The following is a 21,533-nucleotide window of genomic DNA, read 5'->3' as shown; positions in this document are numbered from 1 at the left end:
AAAGTTGTTGAAGCTTTGCACTGGTTACTACAGAATAGTGAATTATACCAAAATGCAGGATTGCACATAGATCACTCGTGGACAAAGAAAATAACTAGCCCTGACAACACAGATCTGCTCCAATTTGTGGAAGGTAACAATGTCTGTCCACAACATGACAGCTCTACAGAAAGGTGTGAGACATATGATGATGACAGTGATAGTGACACATTCAGTGAAATTGGTGACAAAGAAGCCCCTCATGGTAGTATGGATACATTGTTACAGCAATCACAAACTATAGACAAAGTCTTGACATTTGCTCCAGGTGAGAATCAAATACCCCTCAGTCTTTTCCAAGATGTAAATGCTGAATACATGGCGTTTCCAACCATCTACTGTGGACAACATAACTTGTATAATGGGCAGTATTACAGCGATATTTGTAAGTGGGAGTTGCGATGCATGATAGACGTGTTGCAAATTCAATACCGAATATTTTTTTCAAATTGAAAAAAATACAGATCAAACAAGTTGCACAAACTGTGTCTTTGGCATTGCGTAGATGTAAACCACAAACCCAAAAATAACTGTAGGTGATGTCCTTGACCCACATAATATTCGCATCTAATTAATTTAGATGAGGGATTTTATATATTTCGCCATATTAGAAATTCGCCACCATATTTAGAGAAACGCAAAAAAGATGTCTATGCCATGATACGCCAACTTGGACTTCCAACTTGGTTCATGTCTCTCTCTGCTGGAGATACCAAATGGTTAGATTTACGCAGAATACTTAGTACATTGGTTGGTAACAAGCAATACAGTGATGAAGAACTAAAGTCTATGGATTGGCAAACTGTCACCAAGCTACTTCAATCAGATCCTGTTACATGTGCCAGATATTTTGATCATAGGGTACAACAATTCATCAATACTGTTCTCAAGTCAACACACAATCCAATAGGATGCTTACATGATTATTTTTACAGAGTGGAGTTTCAACAAAGAGGGTCGCCTCATATCCATATGCTTGTATGGATCACAGATGCTCCCAAACACAATGAACAATGTGATGATGATGTTACTGCTTTCATAGATCAGTATGTTTCTTGTTCTACTAAAGTACCTGCAAATATGGTACACTTGGTTGGTTTACAGACACATAAACATTCAAAAACATGCCGTCAAAAAGGAAAACCTATCTGTAGGTTTGGTTATCCAATGCCACCAATGCCAAAGACTGTAATTTTAGATCCATATGATGATGATCCAAATGAAGAAAAACTTATGAATCAAAGTTTGAGGAAATCAAAGCAAAACTAAATGATATGGGAGAAGGCAAAAATATTTCATATGAAGACTTCCTTCAGAATGAAATACACATGACGCATGACACATATATCAAAGCAATTCAAACTTCACTCACTACATCAACTATATTCTTACAACGCCAGCCATCGGAAATTAGAGTAAATCCGTACATGAAAAACCTGTTACCAGCATGGGAGGCAAACCATGACATTCAATTTATCCTTGATCCATATGCCTGTGCCAATTATATAGTGTCATATATGAGCAAATCTCAGAGAGGTATGAGTACATTGCTTGACCAGGCTTGTAAAGAAGCCAAAAAAGGTAACATGTCATTGAAGGAACAAGTGCGTCACATTGGCAATCGTTTCTTAAACAGTGTTGAAATAAGTGCACAAGAAGCTATTTATCTCCTCCTGCAATTACCCCTCACACGTTCCTCCAGAGAAGTTGTATTTATTCAGTCCTCACCTCCAGAGCAACGAATTTTTCTACTTAAAAGTAAAGAGTCACTTGAACAATTGCCTACAACTTCCACAAATATAGAATCTGATAACCTGATAAAGCGTTATTCACGCAGACATAAGCAATTGGAAAATTGGTGTCTTGCTGATTTTTGCCCAAACTTGAAATACAGTACCCTAAATCACCGTCCCTCCACCCAGGAGGGACGGTGCCTAAATCAAAATTCACTCCAAATATTCTGAAACTACTGATAATGCTGACAATGCTGAATTGACTGTCCATCAGATGATGTCACACATGTGAATGCCACGTCACAGCGTATACATATTGTTTTTAAGAATGGTGGATCAATTAGAGAACGCCAAAAGTCAAGAGTGATACGTTATGTCAACTACAATTGCAAGACTGATGCAGAAAACTATTATCGAGAAAGATTGTTCTTGTTCACTCCATGGAGAAATGAAAATAAAGACTTGATTGAACACTTTACCACATACCAGAAGCCTATACTCATAAGCATCATATAATGAAATCTAAACTTTCTGAATACCTACACCATGATGACATTGTGGAGGAAGCCATGAGACAGGTTGACCAATTGCTAGATGATATACCTCAATATGATACTCTTGCACAAGTACACAACAAGTTGAACATGAAGATACTGATAGTGGGTCCACACACAGTGAGCACTTCCTATATTTTGATCCTGACAGGTCAGATATATATAAGCATTATGATATTGCAGGTGATGTTGGCCTTAGTCAAACTTCCTTGGCCATATTGACACTTCAATGTTGCCAAATCGCATACCTAACAAAGAATACCTTCAGTTGGTTAGTACACTAAATGTAAAACAAAGAGAAATATTTAATCATATACTTAATTGGGTTAAAACAAAATCTGATCCATTTCACATATTCCTAACTGGAGGTGCAGGTGTTGGAAAATCTGTCGTTGTCAGAGCTTTGTACCAAGCCCTACATCGCTATCTTTGCTCTTATGAAGGAGACAATCCAGAAGATTGTCGAATATTACTATGTGCACCCACTGGCAAAGCTGCCTACAACATTAATGGATGTACAAATCACGCTGCCTTTCATATCCCAGCAAATCAGAGTTTACAATATAAGCCTCTTGACAGTGACCGACTAAATACTCTTCGTGTCAAGTACAGAAATTTATCAGTTGTTATTATTGATGAAGTAAGTATGGTTGGAAATCGTCAATTTAACTATATCAATCTCCGCCTTCAGGAAATCAAAGGAAACAAAAAATTATTGGAGGAATTTCTATTCTTTCAATAGGAGACCTATTGCAATTAAAACCTGTCATGGATGGATGGATCTTCAATGATCTGAAGCACAATTATGGGCCATTAGCAACAAACTATGGCACGATTTATTCACAGTTCATGAACTTACACAAGTAATGAGACAAAAAGATGATAATGAATTTGCTGCCCTACTTAATCGTCTTCGCACAGGCAATCACACCAACAACGATATTCAAATACTACAACTAGAGTGATTAACACAAGTGACACAACAAAAACACATTTATATACTATTAATTCAATGGTTGATACACACAATCAAATGCTTTATAATAATGCCATATCACAGAAAATTAACATCCCTGCATTAGACACAGTCATTGGTGACTTCACCAAACAAGTCAAGCAACAAATTCTTACTGCAATTCCAACTAATCCTTCAAAAACATGTGGATTGCTTTCAAAATCACCCATTGCTATTGATCTTAGATATGATATTACCACTAACATTGATATTTCTGATGGCATAATAAATGGTGCAACATGTGTTGTCAAATTATTGATATGCGAATGCCAACACTACCCAAAACAGACCTAGTATTATATGGGTCCTCTTCAATGGAAATAATGTTGGACAACAAACAAGGCATAAATACAAACACCTGTATCACAAACATATCAGAAAGCAATGGACACCAATATTTGACATCAAACGTCAATTCTTTCTATCCAAATTCCGTAAAAATATTTCTATCATTCGTATACAATTTCCCTTGAAGCCAGGTGGTGCCAAGACCATACCAAGTCACAAGGTGACACACTCGATGATGTCGTTGTGCACATGGGTAGTACAAAATTGACCACATGCATTATGTTGCTTTCAGCAGAGTTCGAAAGCTATCAGATCTTCAAATATTACATCTGAATGAAAAGAAGATATCAGTATCAAAAGCGGTGTTAAATGAAATTGAGAGACTAAATACTACAGCAAAATTGACATTATGCTATACACCACTGTATTCATTTCCACAACAAACATTTAAGTGCTTTTCAATAATTCAAGATCTTTACACTGTCATTTCCATGACCTTAAAAATGAACCAAACATTTTATCAGCTGATGTCATAGCTATTGCAGAATCGAGATTAACTACTACAGATGCCAATACCACATTCTATCTCCCTAACTTCAACATTATAAGAAATGATCACATGACAGCATCTCACACAAGACCACATCATGGTTTAGTCATATACTTTAGTCTCTTACTGTACTTAACTGTCACAAATTTAGTTCTCAAAATATAGAGTTTATTTTCACCCACATTCAATGTCCTCATCAACAAGACCAATTTCAAATTATTGTAGTTTACAAATCTCCAACAATAAAAATGTATGATTTCCTACAAGTATTTTGTGAACAAGCCATTGATCTGATTAATGTTGAAATGCCATTGATCATTGTTGTGATTTCAATATGGATATTTCTAAAGGCCATAATTCATTTTTAGAGAACATGCTTCTGTATTTAAATGTTCACAATATATTAATGCTGTCACAACAGACTACCATTCACAACTAGACTTGTTGTTCAGCAATCTCCCTCCTGTTCATTGTGACACTATAGAGAACGCTTGGTCAGACCACAAAATAATATATGGTGTTTATACTACACAATGATTCTCCACTGTCAAGTTAATTTTATCCACTAACGAGCCACCCATTTATACAGTGCATAACTTCGTCACCAACCAGCGCCGCCACGACGTACTACAGAGGCGCAATGCATATGATCAAACAGTCCGCAATTCCCAGGTAATCGGCATTTCTTGTGATGGTATATGATAACTATCATTTCCTACCAATACAATAGGATTCTGACTTTTCAAAAGCGCCCGCGCGCATACCTGAATGATTTCAACTTGATTATGCCACGTATTTAGATAATATCAACAAAGCCGATTGGTCATTTGGCGACACAATGACGCGTCTACATATCAGCACACAGTATGTATACAGTGTTGCACACGTTGCACTTGTTTTGGCAGTTCCACTGCCATCAGCTGTTCTAACTCCTGTCGTTACCCACAAGTTCAAGATCAAGCTTCCTGCAAGGTCCCTATGTTCATTTCTCAACATTCCAATGACCTATGTTAACAAATCCTTATCTAGATCTTGTCTGAAAGGGTGAACGTAATACCACGCCGACACTAATCGGCGTCATTTCCTCGGCAGTAGCTTGTCAAGATCAGCGCACCATACCAGACTTTCCACAACAATTTGCATCAAACTCTATACCTGACTGAGAACGGTTCCATTGCCCGAATCATCAAACAACATGAGTGGGTAAGTACCTATGTAATGTTTCTGTTCACTCGTACTCGTCTAACATTCAAGGTTATCATAACCACTACTTTTAGTTTGTAGCCTACATAATGACCCGGTAGTTGCTATTAGACATGTACCCATGTGGACTGTCTTGTCACTGAAGTGTGCGTAGCGTTACTTCTCCTTGAATGCATTTATTGTGAGCCATGCCTTTCCTTGCCTGTTATTGATCTAGTCTGTCGTCACACATGCATTCGAACTGCGGATGGAGTTTGCAATTGCATCACAAAGATACAATAAATAGTAGCAGTCGTGCTTTAAGAGCATCACAGTCCGATCAGCCAACCTCAGCCCACCTCGCACTAACGACACATACATTGTAACGAGCCCGAAAGTGCTCGCCAAAGTTTCAGCTTCATTTCCAGCTCTCGATAGTTTTATAAATGTAACATTATACACATGCTTAAGTATTAGGTCAGTTAGCTACCGACACAAGTGGTTACTTTATGATATCGCGTACTTTTGCACAATTGTACTTGAACTTTTGTGATCTGTCACTGGGCATTTTGACGCTTTGTACGCAACTGTTGTTGAAGATTTCTCTATCACCATGCATGCCCACATATGATTGACCCTTCGCTCAAGAACGCACGTCCGATCGAAACAAAGAAAGCCTTCAGTGATTCTCGCTCGATCGGTGGATCGGTCATGGATGCACACAAACAAAAAAAGGTACAGGACACTGCTTTGAGCCTTATTTGAAAGGATAGTTGCCGCTTGTTCGTAATTTCGTAATCCCATAGCGAGATAGTACGCCTTCGGTTTGTCATCGGTAAATGTGGAGTCTTTCCGTACATTGCCACAGACCGCGTCCAAATATCGCCATTCACTACAACTAATCTCATTGTATCAATACTACAACCTCTTTAAATCTGGGCGATGATATGACGCTGATCGAGAAGGGATCCTAGACAAAAATCGACTTAAATTGAATGTACCGACGCATGGCAGCTGTCAACTCCTGCTTCGCGTAAACGTAGTATCACAAAAACTACGCATGTGTAGTGCCCTTTGTACTGTCAATGGTAACGCCACGCAGCTAACTTCCGCAACAAATCACAATTGAATTTGCCGCCAGGTTCTCAGCTAGCCAAACACGATATGACAGGAAAATGTGTATGTACGACTTTATTTGAACATAACAAATCTGTAAACAGCGTCTTTGAACGTGTACACCATGACTTCAACCAGGTTAACTATGGCATGACGCAATTACACGGAAACATGCTATCGGCGTACCGCACACATATACTGCAACTTTGAAGACAACGACTTCGACGGCCGGGCAAATGAAAACTTTAGGAAAAATACTGTTCAAGAGTTCATACCTTTAACCTTAAAAAAATAAGACTCCGCGACCTCATACTTTGTAAGTGAGAAAAAATTTACAACCAGGGGACTTGATCAAAGTTGCTTCAAAGTAGCCCTGCGTACGATGCTGTGTGTTCAGCTACAGCTAATCGCTCCGCTCAGTCACCACATATTGAGGTATGAGCGCCCCGCTCATTCAGGTATGAGCGGGGCGATTAGCTGTAGCGGAACACACAGCATCGTACGCAGGGCTACTTCAAAAGAATAGTCATAGGGTAATATCCCAACAGTAAAGCGATTTCACATCTTCGAAAGTTTATTATGAATTTCGGGACAGTATTTCGATCCACAAAATGTTATGAGTGTAGTGAGTGCCCGGAAATGGTGTGTCTCAGCCGTCTTGATCGTGGCAACCATAAAGAATACTGGCAAAAAAAAAACCATGCCACTGCTTCAAAAGCCAATTAACGAACACAGGGAGTGAAATACATTACCCAACGATCCTGTATCTCTCTATTTTTGTACATCCATGATCGGTCATACCGCAAGTAGCATAGTAGCACACGTAATTATCAACCCAATTACATATACAGTAAACGATTGGTTTATACCTTAATCCTCATTCAGACAAGATACGCCATTGGCTCTTCCCACCTAAGCTTTATTGACACATGTTTTCGCAGCTAGATCAGTAACAGTACATCCCGACGTACCCGCCGGACTGTCCCATTATTTGTAGGGGTGGGTGATGGGTGTCAGGAGATCAATATGCATGCTCATAAAAAAGTGAACAAGCTCTTCCTACCTCCATGGTTCTACTGAATAGTTACGACTCTTTTTTCCCATGACTACAACAATACCACTATCGCTGAAGCCCAATACACCACTGGCCACTGATAAAAAAATGTACCATTCATTTCTAAAGTTGTCATCCACATTTGGAGTTCATGTGAAATTGCTGTTTCATGTCAGCACCCGAGTTCACATTTTCTACTACAACCCTTTCGGTCCTCCTGAACCCTTTGATGCCCAGAATACACACACTGTATTACAGTAGTATCTTGTTAGTGTAGATACTTAAATAACTTTTTGCCATGTGACAACAAAACAGGGAAATGGCAATATTTGTCTGCTATTGTAAAAGTTACCAACAGACATTAGTACCGACACAATTGTCTGAACACTTTGTTTTATAAGTGTATTCAAAAACCATAACAACACACATAGTATCTAAATTAGCGTAAACTTCTACTTTTTGAACTAACAGTCTTTATTCATTTCCATTCTTCTTTACAGCTTCAATACCAAGTTGAAAGACATAAAAAAACACAACACAACCCCTACATCAAGCCCTTTACTGTTAGTATTGCAGCTGTAAGCACCAATGGTTGGCTGCCATACAAACAAAACAATGAAGATCATTTTATCAAACTGGTTGTGTCAGATGGAGAGACTTTGCAAAAATGTATTTGCTTTGGAAAGGACCGTGCACAAAAAATACAAGTGACAACACCATTCTTATTCGTAACGCCAAATTGCAGACAACATCATCAAAATAACATCAGCTAGCAAAATATATGGGTAAGTATGACTAATGTGAAGATTATGTGTTAATGTAGCACTAGTGAAACAAAACATTGGTTCATTTCATTGTCCATGAAAACACTCTGTACATACATTTGCATACCTTCCTATTAACTAGAAATATATATTTACCACTCTATCAAATGGCATAACCCATATACAGCATCGTTACAATAGCACAGTATATCATCACCGCTATACATTATCTCTTTCCAAGCAGAACATCATTGCCAATATCATGCCACTGTATTCTGACTCGACACTCCAAACCTCAACTACAGTACTTGACTCTTTTTGTCATTCATACATAAAAATTATTTTACAGAACAAATCGTATACCATTGTCCACACATTTGAAGGAACAAGCACAGCAAATATTGGCAACACCAGACAGCCCAAAAAAAAAGATTGCAGCCATCAGATCCTTACCACCAAAACAACGTGTATCTTTTCAAGGCCAGATTCTAGCAGTAAGTATATTACTCATTCTATATAAGTTTATCACAACTTCACCCAGTCTATACAAACTACCACTCATATACCTCTTGATAACAATGAACATCACTCTAACACTTCAATGCATCAATAAACACACAGCCATATTCTTACAACTCTCCAGATAGCCATTTCCTAAAATTTATATTAAACATCTTTATCACACTTCATTATTATTACTCCCTCCATTACATTTAAGGCCATTATTCTTTGGTGACGCACGTTGGTCATTACCCACCCATTTAGCTACAGATATACCAAGGGAACTGTCTAAACCATACTCTCTTTTCCTATCTTGAGCTTCTATGTTCAGATGTTGCTTTGGCACATCAGTGCATCAAAGCAATGAACTACAACACCAATGTCACAGCCTCAATTATTATTCATGCCTTCACATCACAATTTAACTCACACTTTTTATCAATGCTGTTTAGAAACTCTCAATATGACCATACTTCAGACAAACCCCACAATCTGGTCACATCTTATCTTCACATATTTTCATAGACTACCTAACATATCGTTAGTGTAGTCTAATCATCTACTCCCCTACATCATCATATCATGCTTTGATAAATATACACAATAGAATCACTATTGTGCTTTCATATGTACTATGAGAATTGCAAATATATTAGCAATAATTTCCCTCATTAACCTTACTTTCCAATTCTGCAATCACTTATCAATACACACAACAATATAACCCACATAACATATTTAATCCATCTCACTCTTCCATATTTTTAGCACCAAATGCCCAAACTGGTAAAAATGAAGAGTGGCCAGGACTATCTGTTACTGATATCACAGTGGGAGACGAAACAGGATCAATTCACGCAAGCTTATGGCGAGACATGGCCACTTTGCCTATCAAAGTGGGAGATAACATCTTGTTAAAAGATGTTACAGTCAACTATTCTTCGTACACCAAGGACCAGTAGCTCTCAGTAAATTACACTGACGAATTAGAGGTTAGTTATCATTTCAAAACTACCACATTTCACACCCACCTAATCTTTGAAACCACACAATCATTTAACACCACCACATTTTTAACAATACTTTGACTGAATGTATTAACATTGTGTTTTTGATGAATGCTACAAATAAGCAGGAAGCACTGACTCAAAATATCAGATTTGCACACTCTTTTGGTAATAACATCCATATAAACACATCTTCATGTTTTAGCTTTCTCATATTGTTATAACCCTCAGCATTTTTCAAAAACTTTGTCACGTGACCAACTACTATCCACTTATAAATCCAAGTGCCACATTCCACATCCAGAAATTACCATTCTCCTTCATGACATCCTACTTTATTCTCTCCACAGATATTATCTCCTGTGATGACAGAATCCTCGACAATGTCAATACAGGGCATTTGTTCCGAAACCTGGAGGAACAACTAGAAATTTTTGCCACTGCAGATAATGACCTATTCCTGGACCTGTTCATCAAAAAAGACCTTCTACTATCAGCTCTACAGGTCGACCCCACCACAGCCACTCTCGATGACATTCTGTGTTTACTACCATTCACATGCAAAATCAAACTAGACAAAGACACAATCATCAACATTTCAGAAGCTTAATTGTTCATGATTCACAACAGTCCAAAAACAGTTCATTACATTTATCTTAAGTTGGTAGCTTAATTATCAGTTTCATTTATTCCACTTTCAGTACATTAGCCAAACATTTATTTTGCTTTATTATGATTTTTAATTCATTAATTTTACCTTAGATTTGCCCAAGGATTAGTTAGCTAAACTGTGTTTTTTTCCCCACTTCCACATCCCAACATTTGACCTCGTTTGCTTAGCTCCAAATGGCCTTCACATCATTACAATTTCCTTACATTAGCCTACATTTGATTACCTAAATTCTCTGCTTCATTTCACTTCAATTTAAATACCAGTAGTCTACAACCTGAACTAGTTATACCTTCATTATAACTTTTCAATAACATTTCTGACATTATCTATAGTTAGTAACTTAATTGTGAGTTTTATTAAATTCCACTACTTACCTTTATTGTGATTTTAATTCATTTTTCCTTGCATTTGCCCAAGGTTTACTTACTCTTTTTTTTTCCTACTTGCATATCCTAATATTAGCCTTTACTTTGCTTAGCTCCAAATTGGCCTTCCATCATTACAATTTCCGTACATTAGCCTCAATTAATTACCTAGATTCTCTGCTTCATTTTACTTCAATTTCCTTCCCAGTACTCAACAACCTCAAGTAGTTATACCTTCATTACAACTTTTCATTAACATTTCTGAATTTATCTATAGTTAGTAGCTAAATTGTGAGTTTTATTTTTGCCTCACATTTGCAAAAGTTTATGAAATTTATCTATAGTTAGTACCGTTAGCTTAATTTTGAGTTTTATTTCATTCCACTGTTATTTAGCTTTCTCATGCTTTTTACTTTGTTTACTTTGCCTCACATTTGCCAAAGGTTTAGTTACCTACATTATCAGCTTATTTCACTTGCATTTCGTTACATCTGCCTCAAGTTTCCATAGCTTAATAATGTAATTACTTCATTCAAATTTCCCAGATTTAACCTATATTTTGTTACGTACATATCTCAGTATCTACCTCACTTCGATTTCCTTACAAACCATTCTACAAACTGAAGTATTTTCACATTCATTATAACTCATTTATCATTCCAATTCCTCACAGGCTAAGTTCACCAAGGATGATTTTTACAGATGTGCCGCCTTTGTGATTCCTCACCTCACACAACCTATTTTTGCCATTTGTAACTCATGCAAATATTACAGATCAATACATAACACAGTAACTTCAATTGTAAGGCTTCATCAACTCCATGTAATTTCAACTCTGGCAAAAACCTCCAGGCTTGGAGCTTCCATCACGAATACAGACAAGCCATCTTCCCATTGGTATGGCATTGCCCACCCAATCATGATCAAACCCAATGTGCATATTTACATAACTATTGTTGAGACTGGGTATCCTTGTCGGCAATGAATCACTTATGATGAACTGTCCACTGTCAGATTTTGTGCTGCTGTTTACTACTAACAAGTGAGCAATTGACAGTGGACATTTTGTTATATGTGATTCATCATTTATGCAAGCTTACTCATTATCAACAATAATTATGACAATATGCACAGACCGGTATCAGCCTGGGGCCTGGAACATGCCATACACACACCCAAACATGGTCTTTCCATATCACATGTTGCAAGCTCCCAAGCTTTGAGATTTTTCCCATGATTCAAATTACATGGACTACATGTTGCCCTAAAATGAAACTTCCTGAACAGATGTATAATAATCATTGGTGAACCTCCACTTTCCAATGTCTATTTTACGAAATACTACCTGCTTGATTTTTAATACTGTTCCGTATTTATATATTCAATAAAATTTGTTTACAGTTTATTTCCATACTTGTCCATGTCAATTTTTCCCCAGCTGTCAGCTACAAATACCAGGTGGCTGTTCTTTAAGACTTGAAGTGCAGGCACAATCAACAACTTCTCCTCTCAACAGTTTGTAGAGCTAACCCATTCAAACTACCAAATGGCCAAGAGTATATCTGCCAGTACACTTATTCTTCATACGTTTGAGATTGCCTGTCTTTGAGTTTGTCTGTATGTATATGATATGATTGTGTGGGTGTGTGTACTGAAAAACTACACACCCGCAGCACCTTCCCATTTAGTATTTTATGTACAGGTTCACCAGTTGTGATGCAGTGCCATTGGCGCTATTTTTGCACTCAACTGAACAACAGTTAATTATTTTTTATGCTACTGAGCATTAAAGAGTCGTAACGTGCAGAACTGCACTCCTGCAGTCATAGACTCCAATGCTTTGGTAGGCTGTCACACACGTTCGTGTATCGCCGATGACGTCACGCACGCTCCTCCCATGAGCCCTTTCGCGCCCATGGGATTCCGAGCTCATTTCCATAAATGTCGTCTACTTCAAAGTCTCTTTTCGTCGCTCCGTAGTCGTCGGCGCGTGCAATTATGTTGCAAATTTGAGCTGCATTTTATTCGAGGGTGATTTTGGAAGGGATAAACGGTCAAAGTCGCTGGACTTAGGTTTCCCTTTAACTGTCTATGGTTGGTGTTTGACCTTTGTTCTTGTTTCCATTGAAATTTTTATCAACTTGGTCAATTTTGCTTTTGGGGAAAGCTGACAAATAGCCTGACCCTTTAAGCCATAATTTCAGCTGGGAATTTCTTGTAAATCAGTGAGGAAAAATTTGGTATCAAAACTGATTCTGTGTTACCTTTGTGCTCGCAGATAAAATCATGACAAATTCTTTTCACTAATCTTACCGTACAAATTGGATTTCATATTTTCTGGATGTAGGAGAATTATTTTCCTTGAGACAGTAGCCGGGGTGCCAGGCATGGTGGCAGCCATGGTCAGACATCTCCATTCACTGAGAAGAATGAAGAGAGATTATGGATGGATACATACCTTACTGGGTAACCAGTCATATTTTGTATAGTAGACTACATAGTGCATCAGAACCAATCAAAAAAGTTGTGATATACCCTTTTAACCAATCAGATTTTGTCTTGTTCACTATATTATGAATCTGATCCAATCAAAATAAGTGTCACACATGTTTGTTGTTTGCATGCACCTATCAGATGCAAATCTTTGCCGATGACAAACTGCCAGTGTTACAGATGATATTTCAGTAATATGTTAATCTGTGATTTGTGAATTTATGCAGAGGAGGCGGAAAATGAAAGAATGCACCTGATGACGGCTCTACAAATCAAACAGCCAGGCCGACTTTTCAGATGGGCTGTGATAGGTGCACAAGGTGAGTAATCAATCTCCTCAACGTCTAACTGGTAAATTTCTGTCGAATACACCAAACAGCCTTTAAGAATGTGCCCCGGGGACAGATATGTGCACTCTCAATCCTTTACAAATCTTTTCTGATAGACCACTGTGTAGGGGCTCATTTTAAAGCTCTTGGTGTAAGAAAAATTGTCACTGCCTTAATTTTTCCAAAATCGAAAATTTTATTTTCTCAATAGAGTTAACACAGGGTTGCAAGCCATTGGGAACTTCAAATATCGGTAGATCTTGGGTAAATTTGTTTCTCTAATACCAAAATGTGCATGGTGACCCTAAGTTTTATACTTCATTTTGAAAGAGAATGGTTAAAATATTCCAGAGGAAAGTTTGAGCAAAAGGTTTAAGTCTTTCATTTTTGAGGTGCATACTACCTCAATAACTAACCTTTAGTGACAAAGGTGGCATAAAGGACTGTCAGCAATCCAATTTGTTGCCAATGAGATGATATTTCATGAAGTAACATTAAGGTTTTGGAGTCACATTAAAGTCACTGCAAGCAGAACACAACGATACTTGGTGAATTTGGTGAAAAAATTTTAAGGTATATAATGCACAAGCCAAACCACATAATTATTCATAGATAATTTATCTTCTGCAGATTTGCGTACATAATCAATATACTTTACACAAATCAGTTCTAAATTATAAGCGTCCGGTATATATGATTCAGGATCTTTCTGATATCATTTCTTCTTTTAGGTGGGTTTGTTACTTTCTTTTCATTGGCATACCTGATAAGTCCAAGATTCTGCCATCGTTTCGTAGGATACCTTGAAGAAGAAGCAGTTATTACTTACACAAAGTGCTTACAGGTATGCATAACTCTACTTCTGCTCACCATCATGAATATTCATGTCATGGCCAGGGAATCTGTGTAAAATGTGCATGAAATATTCAGATTCAGGGAATTGGTTTATACAAGTGCATGCAGTTTGTAATATATTTGAGAGTGTGTTATGGAAATTGATTGCAAGAGCCATATAATAGTTTCATCTTATTCATTTCAATTTTTTGTCTTGTTCTAAATCAAGTTTGTAGATATGTAGCATTTAGTCAACACAAACTTTTCAACCATGTCACTGAGTTGGTGTATCCCAATTGCTTTCAATAGATTCAGTGGGCCTATACATGCTAATAGCACTGTTTGCTATTGCAGGTTTCTTTACTAAATATACGGCAGCTGCATGAATGCGACATCTGACACTGCAGCTTGATATGCAGACAAATTTTGTCAATGTTGCTTGTCTTGTTGTTGTAGTTGCAGCTTGTAGTCTGAGCCGTTAATGTGTCCTACAGTGTTAATTGTAACATTGGCAGTCACTTTGAACGATGTATTTTCAAAGTTTTTGAATGCATAATTTCCAAAAAATGAAATCTAAATAGCAGACAAATATTTATTTTTGCATATTAATGAGAGACCACTGATGTTATTTGCAGACATCCCTAAGTAATGATTCACCGTTAACAGCATGAATAAACAAACAGATGACTATAAATATTTTAATGTATTCATTTATTCAGGATAAATATTGTCTTTTCTGTATTTCAGGACTTTGACAAGGGTTATCTCAAAGTATGGCAGACTGCAGCAGCTCCGGAGGTTGCTGTCAAATATTGGAAACTCCCTGTAAGTAAAAAAATGGCGTCAATCTCAATCAATGCAACTGACTTAAAGTAGAACGCACGTAGGGGACAGAAATTTAGGCCTTCAAATTTTGTCACTTTTCTTCTGACCTACCACTTTTGGGGGCTCATTTTGAAGCTGTTGGCGAAAGAAAAGTTTTCACCGTCTTAGTTTTTCGAAAATCGAAAATTTTATTTTTTCCCATAGAGTTAACACAGGGATGGCGGCCATTTTGAATTTCAAATATCGAGAAATCACAAGTTATTTGTCTCTCTAGTACCAAAGTTTGCACGGTGACCCCTGATTTTTATTCTTGCTTTGGTAAGAGAATGGTTGGAAGTTGCACTGAGGAAAGTTTGTGCAAAAGTTTAAGTCTTTCACTTTCGAGGTGCATATTACCTTAATTTGATAACTTTAGACATTAACTGTATTAGTTGCCATGTGAGTAAGTCCAGACCATTCAAACCTTGTAGGTTTATTATAAAGGTTACTGTGTTGCCTCAATAGTGCAAGACTTCACCTTTTTTCAAACTTTCATAATAAAAGTCAAGAATAAAAAGACAAATTTCGCAGGATTTATTGATATTGAAAATTCAAAATGGCCACCATTCCCTTGTTAACTGTATGGAGAAAAAAAAATTGGATTTTAGAAAAACAAAGAGCTCCAAGAGGTTTAAAACGAACCCCCACAAGTGGTATATCAGAAAAGAATTGTAAAAGTTCGAGAGTCCGAATATCTGTCCAAGAGGCGCATTCTACCTTACAGCTGCTCTAATTGTATAAAGCTTGATAAATTTTTCACACTGTATTTATTTGTTCACAAAGTACATTTCATTGTCAGGGCTCGAAATTAACTTTTTCCCCGGTAGTCCCATTGGGCTACCATTTTCTAAAGTGGTAGCCCAGCGACAAAGTCTGGTAGCCCATGCATGAATTAAGAGGGTTTTTGTTGTAAAGGATATGTTTATTTATATCTAGACAATGAACAAATTATTTGCATGATTCTATCCATGAAATAAATTTTCTAGTCATTTGACATCGATAGCTGCAGATCATAGCCTAGGAGAACGGTATAGCATGTGCAGTTGACAACGGTGACGCCTCAAAGTTTCACGAATTATTCACACATACGCAGAGCTTACATGTAAATTTTGATGTTCGCAATACAACGACTTTTCACTCAGCATGTGTAAACATAACATGGCTAAAAATAGATTGGCTATGAATTTCAGGATGACAACTTGGTACAGTCATGTTCCTAATACTTTCGTGGCAATTTTGACTATATTTCCCATGGGATGATCTAAAGCGAAATTTGTGGATAGCCCGACAGCTTTTTCTTTGCAGTTTGAATAATTTTGTGTTTGATTGTGATTGATAAATAGTAATTAAATAACTATGAAAATGAATTTTCATTGGCCATCATTTCCCGAGCCTGTTATCCAAGTACATCAGTTCAATATTTTATTCAAAGTTTGGCGCAACAAAGTCGACATGTCCTTTCTGTGTCCAGCTGGGTTGACTGTATGAGCGTTGGTCATCTCACAGCGATCAACATCATGACGCCCACTAAGTAATTTCATGCCCCAGGCTTTGGTAGTCCGTGTGGGCTACCATTTCATTCGTTTTGGTAGCCCCAGGAAAAAGTTGGTAGTCTGTGGACGCGGGACTACCGCTAATTTCGAGCCCTGAATTGTTCTTCCTGACCAAGTTTAAGTGCTTATTGTTAAACCAGTCAGCTCAACCTGTGTGTGTGTGACATCAAATCATATGTTGAAAACTGAATTCAAGTCCCAGCTAGAATTCATTCGTCAACAATAACACAACGTATTGAACTCAAAGCACTAAGTTAGGAAGGCCAGTACTCAATATTTCAACATACTGGTGCATTTCAGAGAGGAGTGCATTAAAGTATATTTGTTTTATTGGATGGAATACATGAAAATGTCTTCAAAGGTAATAACTATTATTGATTAATAACGCTACTGTGTAGAGTGTTGAAATTTTGGGACTCTGCGGCAGTGCCTGTAAATCAGAGTTGTAATCCAATTCTTTGCTCTGATGCTGGTGGATTTTACAGAAGGGATCGAAATTACATCCAAATTTCTATTCTTGGATTGTTTCAACTTATCTTTCAGAGAGCACATGAACTTGGTTGATCTCAAGACAGGTCAAAGTGATGAAAAAATATTTCATTTGTTTTGTATTTGGTTCCAGCCTGATGCCACAATGCGTGATGTGATTGAGGTGATACGGGCTGATGAAGCCCACCACAGGTCTGTCAACCACACCTTAGGATCATTGAAGAGTGATGATGCCAACCCATTTGAACCCGGAAAATAATCCTTGGAACCTGTTTGAACCTAGCAAGTGATGATACCAACCCATTTGAACCCAGGAAGTGATGATGCCAACCCATTTGAACCCAGAAGGTGTTGATGCCACCCATTAAAACCCAGCAAGTGATAATGCTGATCCATTTGAACCCGGAAGGTGATGATGTCAACTTGTTTGAACGGAAAGCAAAGTGACAATTTCAACTACGGACTCAAAGCAACTTGATAAATTCATTGTTTTATTGTCTATTGTCATGTACTTTCCATTTTGATAAAGAATATTTATAGTTTAAGGTATTTATTTTGAAAATCTATGAAGTACTAGGAATTAAATCAGTCATAATAGCGGATATATATGTAATATACATTTAAACTATTTATACTAACATATGATATGGTTTTGTTCGGTTTTGATATTTTTTAAAGTGATACACTCATTATAATAACACTGTTACTGAAAAAGCTGTTTCAGATTTTATTTACTCAACATGTCAATGACAATGTGTTGTTCATATTTGATCTTGGAAAGCACAGATATAAAAAGCAATTAGTTCCAGAGCTTTTAGGAGACCATGCCACATTCGGCCATGACAGGATGATATGATGAATGTTATTTTGCCCCTTTCACCGCTGTGGTTTGGCCCAAACCCATTGTTTTAAATGGTGATTGTGGCCCACTTTTACAAAGAATAGGGGTGAACAGGTTAATTACGGACTAAATTAAAATACTTGTGATGCGAACATGTGGCAACCAGGTAAAACTTTCAATAATTTTCATTTGTTTTCAACAGTGTAATTTATTCGTCAAAATTGTTAAAATGTATACTCTCAAAGCCATAGTTGATCCAAATAGACTCACAGGTTGACTCAGTCCCATGAGACAGAACCATAAGCATTGTGTACTGTTATCTTTGTGTATTGAAATTTAGATAAAATTAATTTATGCGTGACTGTAGATTGTAATATTTAAATGTTACTGTGATTTTTTACTAATCAGCCAAATGTTTGTCAAGAAACACTGAAATTGCTTGTGAACAAGGATGTCATACATGAACAAATTGAAATTACCGTATCTGTAACTGTGAAATTTTTTCTTCTGTTTACTCCATATTGGATGTTAAAATACCTAGTATTAGGCTTGGTAACAAGCCTCTGTATGATATGCCTTGTCATTGTTGACAAACTAATTTATGTCTGACAAATAAATTTGATACTCAACTTGCATAATGGTAGCATTACATTACCTTTGACCCTTTGAACGCCAATGTCATTTTTTCTCCCCTTCACAAAATATCCTAGTCAGTTTTTCTCAGATTTTTGCCAAATTTTTGATAAAAAATTGGAGCTAATCAAGTATGATGTCAATTTGGTCCAAAATCATCAAAAAATTTCATGAAAATTCATAAAAATTGGCAAAATGTGGCAGAAAAATTTTGGTGGGAAAAATTATAGTACTCAAAGGGTTACTATTGTGTCTATAAGTAGGATACATGGTATTTCAATATACATTTCTACAAACATCAGGAACCAGACAAAGAAACTCTGCTTTAATATAGGAAATAAATTCTGTGTTTGCAAAAAGCTAAGAGTTCCTGGGGCTTGAATATGCTGAACAGTGATTTAATATGTTTTCAGTTTTAATCATTATTGTTCAGATTCTGAATCAGAGAAACTGTAAAAAATCATTTCACATATAACTCCCATTGGTCAGTAATGATAATAAGAACATTTTTTGAGTTTTTGACATGGATTTTTTGCTTTTTATTTAAAAAACTCAACTACCTCCAGCTTGATATTAAAAGTTGATGCCATGTATTAGGAGCGGCAACATCAACCATAGTGCCCAACCCTGGGTCTCACAACAAATACAGCATTGTTGCTTGAGAATTATATTAGCATTGTGAATCCGCTTACAAGCAAAGAGTGAAGGAAGCAAGGAGAGAATATAAGAAAAGTTACCTAGAATTCTTTCATTTGTTCACATATTTTTATCTTGAATTTGTCATCTGTGTTTGTATTTTTCTAACATTGGAAAAAAACAATTTGCATCTGCGATATATAGATACATATGTAGATAGATATATAGATATATATGTAGATAGATAGATAGATTTATAGATACATATGTAGATAGATAGATATAGAAATGTATTTATTTCAGTACAAAAGGACCTTCACCCATAATGTACAATCACTTTGATATGTTATAAGGATCAGCAGTATATTTTACAAGCATACCTGAAGGGTACAGGCAAATCTTCCTTTTTGCTTGAATCAATGCTTGTCTACGGGTGCCTTTCATGAAAACAGACCCCTTAGGGCCGTGTTAGATTGTACTGATGTTGAGCATAGGCCCCCCCGGCATTTCACAATCTTGGCCTTTTATGTTGCACCTTGACTTTAAAAAAGGAATATATGTTTATACAGGTTTCCTGATTTGTTGTAAAAAATCACTGCATTTTTACTTTCAGTCTTGAAAGTATATTCACTGCATTAATTTTAAATCATGTACAGAATATAGTGGCATTCTAAAGTCACAAATCAAAAGTTACAATTTGCATGCACTATTTATGGATAATTTGTGAATTAGTAAATGTACTAGGAATAAAGAGCAATCTACCATATATAAATATTAAAGCTCTTTTGATTCACTGAGTATACTTGAGTTTGAATGAACATTTCAGAAGTGTGAGGGCGCTGTGGCGTTGTGTGACCTCCACCTGCACTGTAGGGTTGAGGTCGTGGAGTGTCCTCACATGGCTGAATGGTTCAGTCTAGACTTGTGTGTGAAAGGGTGGTGTTGAAAAATACTCCAAACACACATATAATGACCCTTGAACTTTGATATATATTTGACACAGAAAGTGCAAAGTCAAATCCATTGTCAGTGCACCTCATATTGAAAGAGTCAACAGCAATGTAGCTCATTAATTGCAATATCAAAAAAAATGTATCCGTAGGAAACTGAAAACCAAATATGTTTCACTATAATTTGACGGGAAGTCTCTCAAAATAGTTTTGACAAAAATCACAAAATTAAAAAATAATCTGTCAAATAGATTATAGTATATCAGCATTGGGCTAATGCAAATATGTCTAGTACATTAATGTGACCAGTAATACAAAAAACAGTGAAAATTCAACATCTGACCAAAAAATCTGAACAGTTTTTGTCATTTTGAATATTATGGGAATGACTCCATGTTTTCAATGAATAAATGTGAGAATCAGGCTAAAATTACTTTTTTGCTTTTATTTCCTGGCCTACAGGCTAAATTCGTGCACATCAAGCCAATAAAGTTAATTTTTTTACTCACAACTCAAATATGGCCGCTGAATGTTACCGACCAAATCCATCACAAAGGAATGAAATAGTGACATTTTCAAAGACAATACGGCTTAATAACAGGATTCCACTCTCCTATGATTGAATGGTATTTTTTTTATGTTAAGGTATACTGTCACCTTTTCCAATTTTGCCACAGTTACCATGGAAAGAGAAAATCTAACCAATCACAGATTTTAAGTGGGTGGCCACCTTTTAAAAACAGCGCCCTCATGTGGGAATTTTGAATACCTAGGAACACCCCTTTGACCATATATGGGCATATATAGATTACTGGTGACTGTATACCTTTAAGGTAGAATGCACTTCGGAGACAGATATTCAGACTTTCAAACTTTTACAATTCTTTTCTGATCTACCACTTTTAGGGTTCATTTTTGTCTAAAAATATTTTCCCCTCCATATTATCACTATGTACCAAAAATCAGACCTCTGAGCTGTATTGGCTATCCTAGAATTAGATTTATGCATGATTAATGAGGTGCAGGATGTGGGGCCATAAGAAAATTTTCACCGTTATAGTTTTTTGAAA

The 21,533-nt window shown here is 36.7% G+C and overlaps 1 protein-coding gene across 2 annotated transcripts in view; it reads left to right on the top strand.

The window, feature by feature from the left end:
* Positions 1-18,882, top strand: part of LOC139123430 (uncharacterized) — a 34,386-nt gene extending 15,504 nt beyond the window's left edge. The window contains exons 6-11 of one of the 2 annotated variants that reach the window (XR_011549659.1): positions 13,189-13,307; positions 13,562-13,654; positions 14,395-14,507; positions 15,245-15,322; positions 17,537-17,991; positions 18,490-18,882. Coding sequence is in view for 1 of the 2 variants with exons in the window: in XM_070689566.1 (XP_070545667.1) it covers positions 13,189-13,307; positions 13,562-13,654; positions 14,395-14,507; positions 15,245-15,322; positions 17,537-17,662 (529 nt within the window). In the remaining variant the exon portion in view is untranslated. Of the gene's footprint in view, positions 1-13,188; positions 13,308-13,561; positions 13,655-14,394; positions 14,508-15,244; positions 15,323-17,536; positions 18,118-18,489 lie in introns of those variants that run through there. The other variant, XM_070689566.1, reaches the window with a different exon arrangement.
* Positions 18,883-21,533: the final 2,651 nt, after the last annotated feature.

The sequence above is a fragment of the Ptychodera flava genome, assembly GCF_041260155.1.
Source record: "Ptychodera flava strain L36383 chromosome 23 unlocalized genomic scaffold, AS_Pfla_20210202 Scaffold_23__1_contigs__length_28996876_pilon, whole genome shotgun sequence".
In the NCBI taxonomy this organism is placed as follows: Eukaryota; Metazoa; Hemichordata; class Enteropneusta; family Ptychoderidae; genus Ptychodera; species Ptychodera flava.
The sequence above is the reverse complement of the archived record's forward strand: the minus strand, read 5'-3'. Positions and strand labels throughout refer to the sequence as shown.